General features: G+C 36.6%; 1 protein-coding gene across 6 annotated transcripts in view; it reads left to right on the top strand.

Moving 5' to 3' along the window:
* Window positions 1-15,037, top strand: part of GFM2 (GTP dependent ribosome recycling factor mitochondrial 2) — a 49,238-nt gene that overhangs the window by 6,871 nt on the left and 27,330 nt on the right. For 4 of the 6 annotated variants that reach the window (XR_004429867.1, XR_004429868.1, XM_033179868.1 and 1 more), the window contains exons 4-8: window positions 1,002-1,059; window positions 1,482-1,579; window positions 10,420-10,545; window positions 11,243-11,331; window positions 14,190-14,278. Coding sequence is in view for 4 of the 6 variants with exons in the window: in XM_033179868.1 (XP_033035759.1) it covers window positions 1,002-1,059; window positions 1,482-1,579; window positions 10,420-10,545; window positions 11,243-11,331; window positions 14,190-14,278 (460 nt within the window). In the remaining 2 variants the exon portion in view is untranslated. Of the gene's footprint in view, window positions 1-1,001; window positions 1,060-1,481; window positions 1,716-3,517; window positions 3,630-10,419; window positions 10,546-11,242; window positions 11,332-14,189; window positions 14,279-15,037 lie in introns of those variants that run through there. The other 2 variants (XM_033179870.1, XM_033179871.1) reach the window with 2 other exon arrangements.

Genomic DNA, 15,037 nt, shown 5'->3' with positions numbered 1-15,037 from the left:
TTCTGTGTTTGAAACAAGCAAGTGTATGGTAGACTCTGTGAAATTAGTTTAATTCTGTTGCTGTTCTCATCACTGTCTTTGTCAAGTGAGAATAATAGAACAAAAATACTGATTGGCTGTTGACTTACAAGGAAGATTAATTTAATGAGCTACATTGTTGGTGTGTATCTAGGTCTCTGTATTTTGCTCATGTGAATTTGACTGTAGTAGTATAGATTATCTTTTGATCTTCAAACCACCATGAAGTTTCAAAAATAATATAAAATTCTCCTTTTTGTATCATAGAAACATGGGAGAAATGGTTTAAATAACAGGAGGGTTTTAATTAAATTTACCAATATAACTGCCTTGTTTCTTTAGAATTACTTCTTAATATTAGTAAACTATATGTTAAGCATAGAATAAACCATATGGACTTTTTAATTTAAGAAATACTGCTTGGCCTTTCAAAAGTATTAAATTGTTACAGCTTCTATTCAGTGAAACCTCCCAGGCAGTCTTTAAAGGTATTGTGTCCTGGGATTGCTGAGAAAGGCAAGTTCCACATTGTATAATAATTCATTATCAACTGACATGAAGATCACTCTTAGCTCTTCGAACCCTGGAAAAGGCAGGTTTATAGGACTATGCATTTAAAAATTTTTCTTTGATTCAGGATCAGTGCCTTAAGATTATTATTGTGAGCATTCTAATTCTACAGTTTTGTAAATGGAAGTGTAGTAGGTGGCAGAGATTGGGGTGAATCGGTATTATTCTAAGGATATGATCTAAAACTTGATGTTTAAAACTTTTACCTTGTTGTATTGTCATCCATAGCTTTCCTTATACATTGCAAGGAAATAAATTTCAGTTTATTTTAGATTTATTTAGCTGGAATTTTACTTTATTTACTTTATTTGGAATTACAGTATTTGCTTAAAGTTATTTTAAAGTCTTTCATTTATAAATTAAAGGAAAATTTCATAAATGTAACAGTTCAATTTTACCTTTCTTTTCCTTAGGCTTAATAGGGAATGATATCAAATCCCTTCATTCCATCATCAATCCTCCCATAGCTAAGTAAGTACTATCATTGATATCACACTTTTCCATAGACTGTCACGAAAATTTGCAGTTTTTCTCTGATGGACAAGAGTGAATGCTGTAATTTTTATGACTTTCTGCCCTAGCCAATTTTAAATAGATGTTGATAATGTATTTTAGCTATTTTTCTCAATTTAATGCTAAAATTTTTTAATGTAACAACAGCACACTTTTCATAGAATGAATATAAGATAGTCTCAGAATTGTAGGTTGTAGTTAGCCCTTTTGTTACTTAGCTATGTTATCAGAGTAATGTGGATATACTCTAAATGTTTTCCATTTTTCTAGTTTTTACAGTTTTATAAATTATAGAAATACCAGCTTTGAAATTTGGACAGCATATATACTTTGGTTTTACAATTTTAGTAATGTCTACCTTATTTTTTCCTTTTAAACAGAATCCGTAATATTGGAATTATGGCTCATATTGATGCAGGCAAAACTACCACCACAGAAAGAATACTGTACTATTCTGGATATACAAGATCACTGGGAGGTTAGAATGGATTCCTCCTCTTCCCACTCCCCATTAGCAAAAGCATCATTGGAAAATATTTTGATTAAGAAGTCAACCTACACACCTTGAATATGGCATAGAGCTACTGATGTCTAAACCACAACTTAAAGATAAGGTAGTTGCAATATCCGCCAAAGGGTCTCTTAGATTCAACTAAATATTCAGACTTATAAGACTATCATAGGCCCCATTTGACACTCATCTACTCAGAATGCAACAGGACAGGAACCATAGCTTGCCAACAGAGCAGCATTAGGTGTTTCTTTCTAGAAGAGTCCTTATAGCAGTCCCCGTAGCTATCTGGGAGCTATCTTCTTTGGCTGCCCCAGAGTAACAGATTAGGTGCAAGGTGACAAGATTCACAGGAGCCACCGTAGCTTAGAAGATTCATGCCCTATAGGAATGAATATCTCTTGTTATAACTTCATAGGCATAGCTTCCAGGTGCCACATAAGGTACATGCCATAGCCAGGGAAGCTCAGAGTTTTGTATCTCCATAAGGTACTTATATATATAATTCATTTATAGTTCTTTGCAGTTCAGATTTAGTTTACCAATCAGAAGTTATTTTTCCCATAAGATATATTGCCTAGGAATGTAGTTGACATACCTGTGTTATGTGGTTTCTAGAAGAAAACCAAAAAAAGGTAGCAGAAGTTAAATTCTCATGTCAAAGAGGAGAGGATTTTGTTAATCCTTAACCTAGTCATCTTTTGTTTTTTTAATTGTGGTTAAAAAAACACAAAATTTACCATCTTAACTATTTCTAAGTGTACAGTTCAGTAGTGTTAAGTATATTCACATTATTGTGCAACCAGTCTTCAAAATGTTTTCATGTTACAAAATTGAAATTCTATACCTGTTAAACAACTCCCATTTTCCCCTCTCCCAGTCCCTTGCAACCACCCTTCTACTTTTTCTTCCTGACTTTGACTACTCTAGGTACCTCACATAAGTGGAATCGTAAGTATTTGTCTTTCTATGACGGGTTTATTTCACATAGCACAATGTCCTCAGGGTTCATCCATGTTGTAGCATGTGTCAAGATTCCTTTTTAATGTTTTAATTTTTTTTTTTTAGAGACAGGATCTTGCTCTGTTGCCCAGGCTGGAGTGCAGTGGCTCAGTCACAGCTCACTGCAGCCTTGAACTCCTGGGCACAAGAGATCCTCCTGCCTCAGCCTCCTGAGTAGCTGGGACTAGAGGCAGGTGCTTCCACATTTGGCTAATTTTTGTATCTTTGGTAGAGACAGGGCCTCAGTATGTTGCTCAGGCTGGTCTCAAACTGGGCTCAAGTGAAGATTCCTTTTATAAGGCTGAATAATATTCCATGTGTTTTTATTTATTTACTTCAAACTATTGCAGTTTACTATAACAAGAAGGAAATCAAGCTTTAAAGTAATTATAGTCACTAAGCTGAAAAATCACCTACAAAAGTCATGGCAATAACTTATTTACAGTTAAAAAGGAGAATATCAAGACCTTGCTCTCATAGTAAGATAAACTAGACATGTACACGGTCTTATGATGTCAAGAAACTGAATATATAAAAATAGAACCCACATAGAATGTTCTCTCTCTTTTTTATATACACACATTTTCTCTGTGATTGCCCTTAAGTTTATGTCCTTATCATAACTGGTTTATTTATAATTAAAGATAAAGAATCTTAGACTTTATATTCTAAAAAGCAACAAGGTTAACGATTTTCTCCCCTAAGGCTTATTTTATTTTATTTTTTATTTCAATTGGCTTCTGGAGAACAGGTGGTTGGTTACATGAATAAGTTCTTTAGTGGCGGTTTCTGAGATTTTGGTGCACCCGTTACCCAAGTAGTGTACACTGTACCCAATGTGTAGTCTTTTATCCCTCACTCCCCTCCCGCCCTTTCCCCTGAGTCCCCAAAGTTCATTGTATCATTCTAATGCCTTTACATCCTCATAGCTTAGCTCCCACTTAGGAGTGAGAACAAATGATGTTGGTTTTCCATTCCTGAGTTACTAAGAATAGTGGCCTCCATTTCCATCCAGGTAACATATACATATTTCTTTTGCTGTGTGGAAGCTTTTTAGTTTAGTTAAGTCCTGTCTACTTACCTTCATTTTTGTTGCATTTGCTTTTGGGTTCTTGGTCATGAAGTCTTTGCCTAAACCAATGTCTAGAAGGGTTTTTCCAATGATCTTTTCTAGAATTTTTATGGTTTCAGGTCTTAGATTTAAGTATTTGATCCATCTTGAGTTGATTTTTGTATAAGGTCAGAGATGAGGATCCAGTTTCATTCTTCTACGTGTGGCTTGCCAGTTATCCGAGCACAATTTGTTGAATAGGGTGTCCTTTCCCCACTTTATGTTTTTGCTTGCTTTGTTGAAGATCAATTGGCTGTAAGTATTTGGCTTTATTTCTGGATTCTCTATTCTATTTTATTGGACTGTGTGCCATTTTTACTTTTTTAGACTGAGTCTCGCTCTGTTGCCCAGGGTGGAGGGCAGTGGTGCAGTCTCAGTTCACTGTAGCCTTTGCCTCCTGGGCTCAAGCAATTCTCCTGCCTCAGTCTCCCAAGTAGCTGGGACTATGGGTGCCCACCACCATGCCCAGCTATTTTTTTGAATTTTATTTTTAGTAGAGATGGGGTTTCACCATGTTGGCCAGACTGGTCTCAAACTCCTGACCTCAAGTGATCTGCCCGCCTCGGCCTCCCAAAGTGCTGGGATTATAGGCGTGAGCTACCATGCCTGGCCCTATGTGCCTGTTTTTATGCCAGTACCATGCTGTTTTGGTGACTATGGCCTTGTAGTATAGTTTGAAGTTTGGTAATGTGATGCCTCCAGATTTGTTCTTTTTGCTTAGTCTTGCATTAGCTATGCAGACTCTTTTTTGGTTCCATATGAATTTTAGGATTTTTTTTTCTACTTCTGTGAAAAACGGTGGTATTTCGATGGGAATTGCATTGAATTTGTAGATTTCTTTTGGTAGTATGGTCATTTTCACAGTATTGATTGTACCCATCCATGAGCATGGGATGTGTTTCTATTTGTGTGTGTCATCTATGATTTCTTGCAACAGTATTTTGTAGTTTTCCTTGTAGAGGACTTTTATCTCCTTTGTTAGGTATATTCCTAAGTATTTTATTTTTGTTTTTTTGCAGCTATTGTAAAAGGGGTTAAGTTGTTGATTTGACTCTCAGCTTGGTTGCTGTTGGTATATAGCAAGGCTACTGATTTGTGTACGTTAATTTTGTATCCTGAAACTTTGCTGAATTTATGTACCAGTCCTAGGAGCTTTTGGATGCGTCTTTAGGGTTTTCTAGGTATCTGTTCATATCATCAGCAAACAGTGACAGTTTCACTTCCTGTTTACCTATTTGCATGCCCTTTATTTCTTTCTCTTGTATGATTGCTCTGGCTAGGTCTTCCAGTACTATGTTGAATAGAAATGGTGAAAGTGGGCCTTCTTGCCTTGTTCCAGTTCTCAGGGGGAATGCTTTCAACTTTTCCCTGTTCAGTGTAATGTTGGCTGTGGGTTTGTCGTAGATGGCTTTCATTACCTTAAAGTATGATGTCCCTTCTGTGTCAATTTTGCGGAGAGTTTTAATCAGAGGGATGCCGGATTTTGTCAAATGCTTTTTCTGAGTCTATTGAGATGATCGTGTGATTTTTGTTTTTAATTCTGTTTATATGGTGTATCACATTTATTGACTTGCAGATGTTAAACTATCCCTGCATTCCTGGTATGAAACCTACTTGATTATGGTGGATTATCTTTTTGATATGCTGTTGGATTCAGTTAGCTAGCATTTTGTTGAGTATGTTTGCTTCTATGTTCATCGGGGATATTGGTCTGTAGTTTTCCTTTTTTCGTTGTGTCTTTTCCTGCTTTTGGTATTAGGGTGATACTAGCTTCTTAGAATGATTTAGGGAGGATTCCCTCTTTATCTGTGGAATAGCATCAATAGAATTGGTGCCAATTCTTTGAATGTCTGATAGAATTCAGCTGCAAATCCATCTGGTCCTAGACTTTTTTTGTTGGCGACTTGTTAATTACCATTTCTTTCTGACCGTTACTGGTCTGTTCAGAGTTTCTATTTCTTCCTGGTTTAATCTGGGAGGATTGTATATTTCCAGGAATTTATCCATCTCCTCTAGGTTTTCTAGTTTATGTGTGTAAAGGTGTTCATAGTAGCTTTGAATGATCTTTTGTATTTCTGTGGTATCAGTTGTAATATCCCCTGTTTCGTTTCTAATTGAACTTATTTGGATATTTTCTGTTCTTGATTAATCTCACTGTCTATCAATTTTATTTATCTTTTCAAATAACCAGCTTTTTGTTTCACTTTTGTATTTTTTGTTTGTTTTAATTTCATTTAGTTCTGTGCTGATCTTGGTTATTTCAATTCTGCTGGGTTTGGGTTTGGTTGGTTATTGTTTCTCTAGTTCCTTGAAGTTTGACCTTAGAATGTCTGTCTGTGCTCTTTCAGACTTTTTGATGTAGGCATTTAATGCAATGAACTTTTCTCTTAGCTCCACTTTTGCTGTACCCCAGAGGTTTTGATAGGTTGCATCACTATTATTGTTTAGTTCAAATAATTTTTTAATTTCCATTTTGATTTCATTGTTGACCCAGTGATCATTTGGGAGCAGGTTATTTAATTTCCATGTATTTCTATGGTTTTGAGGGTTCTTTTTGGAGTTGATTTCCAGTTTTATTCCACTATGATCTGAGGGAGTACTTGATATAATTTTGATTTTCTTAAATTTATTGAGACTTCTTTTGTAGCCCGTCACGTGGTCTATCTTGGAGAACGTTCTACATGCTGATGAATAGAATATATATTCTTCAGTTGTTGGGAAGAATGTTCTATAAATATTTGTTAAGTCTGTTTGTTCTAGGATATAGTTTAAGTCCATTGTTTCTTTTTTGTTTTTGAGATGGAGTCTGGCTGTGTCGTCCAGCCTGGAGTGAAATGGTGCGATCTTGGCTCACTGCAACCTCCACCTCCCGAGTTCAAGTGATTCCCCTACCTCAGCCTCCCAAGTATCTGGGATTATAGGCACCCACCAACATGCCTGGCTAATTTTTGTATGTTTTAGTAGACACAGGGTTTCACTGTGTTGGCCAGGCTGGTCTTGAACTCCTGACCCGGGTAATCCACGTGCCTCAGCCTCCCAAAGTGCTGAGATGACATGCATGAGCCACTGCTCCTGGCCAGTCCATTGTTTGTTTGTTGACTTTTTGTCTTGATGACCTGTCTAGTGCTGTTAGTAGAGTATTAAAGTCCCCCACTATTACTGTGTTGCTGTCTGTCTCATTTCTTAGGTCTAGTAGTAATTATTTTATAAATTTGGGAACTGCAATGTTATGTGCATATGTATTTAGGATTGTGGTATTTTCCTGTTGGACTAGTCTTTTTATCATTGTATAATATTGCTCTTTGTCTTTTTTAACTGCTGCTGCTTTCAGGTTTGTTTTGTCTGATATAAGAACAGTTATTCCTGCTCACTTTTGGTGTCCATTAGCATGGAATATCTTTTTCCCCCCTTTACCTTAAGTTTATGTGAGTCTTTATGTGTTAGGTGAGTCTCTTGAAGACAGCATATACTTGGTGAACTCTTATCCCTTCTGCCATTCTTTGTCTTTTAAGTGGAAAGTTTAGGTCATTTACATTCAATGTTAGTATTGAGATGTGAGGTTACTATTGTCACTATTTGTTGCCTGAATACCTTCTTTTTTTTTTTTTTATAGGTCCTGTGAGATTTATGCTTTAAGGAGGTTCTATTTTGGTGTATTTCAAGGATTTGTTTCAGGATTTAGAGCTCCTCTTAGTAGTTCTTGTAGTGCTGGCTTGCTAGTGGTGAATTCTCTCAGCATTTGGTTGTCTGAAAAAGACTATATCTTTCCTTCATTTATGAAGCTTAGTTTCTCTGGATACAAAATTCTTGGCTGGTAATTGTTTTGTTTAAGGAGACTAAGATAGGACCCCAATTCCTACTAGCTGGTAGGGTTTTTGCTAAGAAATCTGCTGTTAATCTGATAGGTTTTCCTTTATAGGTTACCTGATGCTTTTTCCCTACAGCTCTTAAAATTGTTTCCTGTCTTGACTTTAGATAAGCTGATGACTGTGTGCCTAAACGATGGTCTTTTTGTGATGAATTTCCTAAGTGTTCTTTGAGCTTCTGGTATTCGGATATCTAGATCTCTAGCAAGGCCAGGGAAGTTTGCCTTGATTATTTCCTCAAATACATTTTCCAAACTTTTAGATTTCTTTCTTGGAAGTAGCAGTTATTCTTAGGTTTGGTCATTTCACATAATCCCAAACTTCTTAGAGGCTTTGTTCATTTTTTAAAAATTCTTTTTTCTTTGTCTTTGTCAGGTTGGGTTAATTCAAAAGCCTTGTCTTTGAACTCTGAAATTGTTTCTTCTTTTTTTGAGATAGAGTCTTGCTCTGTCACACAGGCTAAAGTGTAGTGGTGTAATCTTGGCTCACTGCAACCTCAGCCTTCCGGGTTCAAGCAATTCTCCTGCCTCAGCCTCTCGAGTAGCTGGGATTATAGGCACCCACCATCATGCTTGACTAATTTTTGTATTTTTGTAGAGACAGGGTTTCACCATGTTGGCCAGGCTGGTCTTGAACTCCTGACCCTGATCTGCCTGCCTTGGCCTCCCAAAGTGCTGGCATTACAGGCGTAAGCCACCGCACCTGGCCTTTGAAGTTGTTTCTTCTACTTTCTTAATTCTGTTGCTGAGACTTTCCAGTGTGTTTTGCATTTGTCTAAGTGTATCCTTCATTTCCAGAAGTTGTGATTGTTTATTTATGCTGGCTATTTCTCTGGAGATTTTTCCGTTCATATCCTGTAATATTTAAACAATTTTTTTAAGTTGGTATTCACCTTTCTCTGGTGCCTCCTTGAGTAGCTTAGTAATTGACCTTCTGAACTCTTTTCTGGCAGTTTAGATTTTGTCTTGGTTTGGATTCATTGCTGGTGAGCTAGTGTGATTTTTTTGGGGGGCATTAAAGAACCTTGTTTTGTTATGTTACGAGGATTGTTTTTCTGATTCCTTCTCATTTGGATAGACTATGTCAGAGTGAAGCTCTGGCACTTAAGGGCTACTATTCAGATTCTTTTGTTTCACGGGGTGCTCCTTTGATGTGGGGCTCTCCCACTTCCCCTAAGGATGGGGCTTCCTGAGAGCCAAACTGCAGTGATGTCCATGTGTTTTTGTATGGCTATCTTTTGAAGTTCTTTTCTAGTTCAGATCATAGCCTAAAAACTATCCAGGCTGTTGTAGAACTTGCTGATCCAAGGTTGACTTCATTAGTCATATGAATAATCATAAAGATAATGTGAAATAAAGATCTTTATAATTGTGAAAAATCTTAGTACTGTGTAAGTGTTTTTAAAACTTACTGTCTCGGCCGGGCGCGGTGGCTCAAGCCTGTAATCCCAGCACTTTGGGAGGCCAAGACGGGCGGATCACGAGGTCAGGAGATCGAGACCATCCTGGCTAACACGGTGAAACCCCGTCTCTACTAAAAAAATACAAAAAAATTAGCCGGGCGAGGTGGCGGGCACCTGTAGTCCCAGCTACTCGGGAGGCTGAGGCAGGAGAATGGCGTGAACCTGGGAGGCGGAGCTTGCAGTGAGCTGAGATCTGGCCACAGCACTCCAGCCTGGGTGGCAGAGCGAGACTCTGTCTCAAAAAAAAAAAAAAAAAAAAAAAAAACTTTCTCATTTAGAACTTAGAGTTAGTTCTTTGGTCTTTGTATCCTTAATGATATTATTTTCTTTGGCAGTGATGTTGGGAATAACTGACAGTAATATAATTATAGATATTAACATAGAGTTATATTTGAGTTACTGTCAAATACATTTTTCTTGCTATTTCCTCCTCTGGTGTTTAGATTATGTGTGTGTATACATATTAATACATATATGCACACACACACATACACATACATGGGGCAACTAGCTACCATTTTAGGGGTTTAATGCTGAAATAAATGATAGTATAAGGCCATGATAATGGTAAAGAACAACTTTTTTATTTCTTTTACTGTCTATAAATTTAATTAGAATAATATACATAATTCAACTACAGAATTTTACTGCAGAATAATTTCAGTGAACTTTTTGGATAAAGTTCAGGATAGTTTTTTTGTGACTTTATACTGTAGAAGTTGTATGAGACTACTTGCACTTGTACAAATAAATCCCTTCTCTTTGGAAAATTTAGTAATGAGATGGGTTTGTAAAGGATAATTTAATATTGGATGAATTTTTTTCTCTATCTCATTCCATGTGGCTATCATTTATCATCTACTAGACTAGGTACTTTATATATATTGTCTCATTTCATCCTTGTAACAACCCAGCAAGGATGACTTTATTGGCCTTATTTTACAAACTAGATTAAGTAGTTTCTCAAGATCATAGAGTGCTAAGTGGTAAAGTTGGGATTTAAAGCTATGACTGTGCTCTTTCACTGTACCACTCTGCCTTCTATCAAGGGATCAGGAGGGAGGGACATCAGATAAAGAGGGGGTAATGATAGTGAAGCTATGTAAGAAATAAATGAAGTATATGGTTCAGTAAACTTAAAAGATTTTCATCTTGGTGAAAAATTACTTTTATGGCAAAAATACTAATCTAGCTGAAAAACTTTTTCTACCATGAGGATTTACTTAGTGAAAGAGTAAAGGCTCTATTAAACCAAATATTTTAGGAAAAATCTTTCTTAAGGCAGATTAAACTGTGTCAGGTAGATATTGAGCACCAATAAAATACACTTGCCATTAAGACTAAATTTTATCATTTTCCTGGATAGATGTTGATGATGGAGACACTGTGACAGATTTCATGGCCCAAGAGCGAGAAAGAGGCATTACTATTCAATCAGCTGCTGTTACGTTTGATTGGAAGGGGTATAGAGTCAATCTAATTGATACACCAGGTATGGTACTATTGCAGTAATACAGAGATGCTGCATCATTTGGAGTTTTTTGTTGTATGGGGTTTTTGTTTTGCTTTTTATTGTGGTAAAAAACATGTTACAAAATTTACCATCTTAACCATTTTTAAGTGTACAGTTTAGTAGTGTTAAGTATGATCACATTGCTGTGAAACAGGTGTCCAGAACTTTTTTATCTTGCAGAAATGAAACTATATTCATTGGACAACAGTTCCCTTTTGCCCCCTCTCTTCACCCCTGCTAACCACCATCTACTTTGTATACCTGTGAATTTGACTAGCTTAGATGCCTCATGTAAGTGGAGTCATACAGTATTTGTCCTCTTGTGATTGGCTTATCTCACTTAACATAACGCTTTCAAATTTTCCCGTATTGTAGCATGTGACAATGTGCTACAATAGCTTCTTTTTTATTATGTATAGTATTCCATAGTATGTATATATCACATTTTGTTCATTCATACATCAGTGGACATTGGGTTGTTTCCACCTTTTGTCTCCCAGTGCTGCTATACATATGGGTGTGCAAATAGCTCTTTGAGACGATGCTTTCAATACCTTTGGATATACACACGTACACCCCCCACTAGGAGTGAGATGTGAGATTGCTGGATCATATGATGGTTTTGTTTGTTTTGTTAAAAAGATTTTAGGCATTATACGTCTTATCTTTTTCTTAGGTCATGTGGACTTTACCTTGGAGGTTGAGCGCTGCCTAAGAGTGTTGGATGGTGCAGTGGCTATATTTGATGCTTCTGCTGGTGTAGAGGTAAATAATATTGCCAGAATAAAGGGAAATAGAACAGCATGAGTTTTTAAAAAATAGAATATATCAAATTTAGTAACCGTAACCATCTATTTGGTAAGTTCATGTAAATAAAATAATGGTAAAAGGAAATCAGAATTTAATATTGAGATGTAATCTATATGTGATCTGAGATACTTCATGGTAAAAGGAGAAATATGAAAGGTAGTCTCAAGAACTTTGAAGGATCAGAGATTCTACCTTACTTTCAAGCTATCAAATTAGCCTGCCTTAGTTTCATGCATTCTGGCAGAAGACGCTATGGTGTGAGATTGATTATACACTGTTATTTCTGTCACTTTATTTCCTAATACTTCCACCTTTCTGTTGTTATAACTTTAGATAAATGTGACACTTAATCATTCAAACAGATTGCATTACTTACAAGATTGAAATGTGCTTGAATAGGAAGTTTCTGAATTCATGAAGGAGAAGGCACTTGTTTTAAACAATGGATGGGCTTTTAGCTGGCAAGTGGGATGGTGGGAGTTTTTTGTTTGTTTTGATTTGCAATATGTTTTTGTTCTTTGAAAATTTATGATATTCACCCCCTACCCCTTACATACATACCTCATCATACACAAAAATTAATTTGGAGTGTATCACAGTGTTGTTATGTATACATAGCTTCTAGAAGAAAAATTTCTTTACAGCCTTGGGGTAGGTAAAAATTTCCTAGAGGACATAAGAAGCACGAAACATAAATAACAAAAGTTGATTCCTGGAACTTTATCAAAATTACAGCTGTTCACTAAAACAAAATTAAAAACACAAGGCATAGACTATGAGAAAATACTTGTAATGTTAGATAAACGTATTATACAAATATTAAATTTCCTGAATGCAATAATAGTATTGATTATATAAGAGAATATGATCATCTTGGAAAATAAATGCTGAAGTATTTACAGTACATATCTATAACCATGGATTTGTATCCAGGCTATATGAAGAACTATAAATCAGTAATAACCCAGAAAAAAATGGACAAAAATCCTGAATGGACACTTCACAAAAGAACACATGTGAATGACTAGTAAGCACATGAAAAGATGCATAATCTCATTAGTCATCAGGAAAATGCAGATTAAAATCACAGATTCAATTTCACACCCAAAAGAATGCCTATAATTAAAAAGAATGATAGCAAATGTTGGTGAGAATATGGAGCAACTAGAAAATTTACACATTGTTGATAAGACTGCAAAAGAGGGGCCAGGCATGGTGGCTCACACCTATAATCCCAGCACTTTGGGAGGCTGAGGCAGGTGGGTTTGTTTGAGCCCAGGAGTTGGAGACCAGCCTGGGCAACATGGCAAAACCCCATCTCTACAAAATACAAAAAAAATATTAGCTGGGTGTGGTGGCATGCACCTGTAGTCCCAACTACTCAGGAGGCTGAGATGGAAGAACTGCTTGAGCCCGGGGAGTTTGGGGCTGCAGTGAGCCTTGATCGCACCACTGCACTCCAGCCTGGGCAACAGAGTGAGACCCTGTCTCAAAAAAAAAGACTGCAAAATAATGCAACTACTTTGGAAGACTATTTGGAAGTTTCTTTATTTTATTTTATTTATTTTGAGACAGGAGTCTCACTCTTTGTCACCCAGGCTGGAATGCAGTGGTGCAATCTTGGCTCACTGTAACCTCTCTCTCCCAGGTTCAAGCAATTCTTGTGCCTCAGCTTCCCGAGTATCTGGGACTACAGGCGTGCACCACCACGCCTAGTTAATTTTTGTATTTTTAGTGGAGACAGAGTGGCCAGGCTGGTCTTGAACTCCTGACCTCAAGTGATCCACCTGCCTCAGCCTCCCACAGTGTTGGGATCACCAGGCGTAAGCCACTGCACCCGGCATAATTTTCTTGTAAAGTTTAAATATACTTAAGCAGTTCTCCTCCTATATCTTTATCCAACAGAATGAAGACATTTGTCCAGCAAAGACACATTCAGAATGTTTATAGCAGCTAAATTCACAAGAGCTCCAAACTAGAAACAATCCAAGTGCATATCCACAGGTGGATAGGAAAACCAACTGGTACATTTATATAATTAAAAAGAACTGATACACCTAACAATGTGGATGAATGTTAAAAACATGTTGAACCAAAGAAGCCTTGTTATTTTATATGAGGTTCAAGAATAAGACACTGAAGCTGTGGTGACAGAAATCAGAACAGGTTGCTTATAGGAGACAGGGAGGAGAAAAATTTCAGGAATAATAGAGTGTTCTGTGTACTAATTGGGGTAATAGTTACACAAACATACTTTTATCAAAACGCATTGAGCCATATATACACTTAATATCTGTATTTTATTGTATATAAATTTTACCTAAAAAATAAACTGGTTTCTTTATAGTACACTGCTACATTTCTTTTACCTCCAAACAAGTATCTGAAATAATTAAGGCAAAATTCCTATTTCATAGATCAGAGACCTGACATTAAATGAGTTAAGTGTCATATGACATTTACTAGGAAAAGTGAAGCCAAACAAAAAGTAGGTCTCCTGATTCTTAGTTCAGTTCACTTTCTGTGATTCTCAGTACCTCCTAGGTGTTAATTCTCTTTGTGTGGCCACATAGTTCACCCAGAGTATTCTCAAGTAGTTTGAAGCACACTCCTCTTCACACGTCATCACGTTCCCGGCTGTGTTAACTTGATAGCTGAAGAGTGACCCTAGAAATATAAGTACAGTTGCACGAATTCTCTGCTAGAATAGGGCCCAATTTATCTGACAGTAGATTTTTGGATCTCTTCATTCCAGGTCTAGTAACATCGTTACTTTTGTTCAGTATGTATTTTTTTCCTCATCTTTGCTTTAGGCCCAGACTCTCACAGTATGGAGGCAAGCTGATAAACACAATATACCTCGAATCTGTTTTTTAAACAAGATGGACAAAACTGGAGCAAGGTATTTAAAATGTGTTTCATTGGCTTATCAGAGTGAAACTACAATTTGAACTTTTAATGAACTGTAGCTTAAATTTAGAAATAGCTGTTTTTTTCTTATTGTATTATAGGATATAAATATTCCATGAAATCCCAGTTTATTCCCATAAAAAAAATTCAAAGCAGCTAATCCATAGGTTATGTAACAATTTGGGACTAATAGCTGATAGATGATCATGAATCCTGTTTCTAGTATAGAGAGACCGAATCATATTTCTAGGATCAAAGTGGCATCTTGATGATTCCATTGACTCTCTTTAGAACTGTATAGTATAGTCCCTATATTGCTGAAGGTATGGCACTTCCCATCATTGCCAAAGATAGAGAATAGAGAATTGTTTCCTGCAGTTGAAGGTGTTCTTCCTTATTCTCTGATTTTCTTAGCTACTGGGTAAGATACTCTCAATAAAGAACTGGAAGAGGAGAATGTAGATGCTGTAAGACCTGCATGTAGGGCAGAAGAGAGTTAATGCTGAAATGTAGTGGCCATAGTCAGAGACTATAGAGTGGTGGATACGTTGTTCTGAGAACATAATTCAGAGAATCAAGAATATTTGAAAGATTTGAAGAAAACATGAAAGGGAGAAAATCAAGAGTATTAAAAATTTTACAACAAATGTGATAGGGAGAGATTGTGACCTGTGGTGGGAGAATGGCAAAAATGAAACATAAACTATACCTCCCCTACAACTACACAGTAATTAATATGCATTGTGTTTTT

The sequence above is a fragment of the Trachypithecus francoisi genome, unplaced genomic scaffold, assembly GCF_009764315.1.
Source record: "Trachypithecus francoisi isolate TF-2019V2 unplaced genomic scaffold, Tfra_2.0 Lachesis_group2, whole genome shotgun sequence".
In the NCBI taxonomy this organism is placed as follows: Eukaryota; Metazoa; Chordata; class Mammalia; order Primates; family Cercopithecidae; genus Trachypithecus; species Trachypithecus francoisi.
This window is presented reverse-complemented; position numbering and strand designations above follow the sequence as displayed.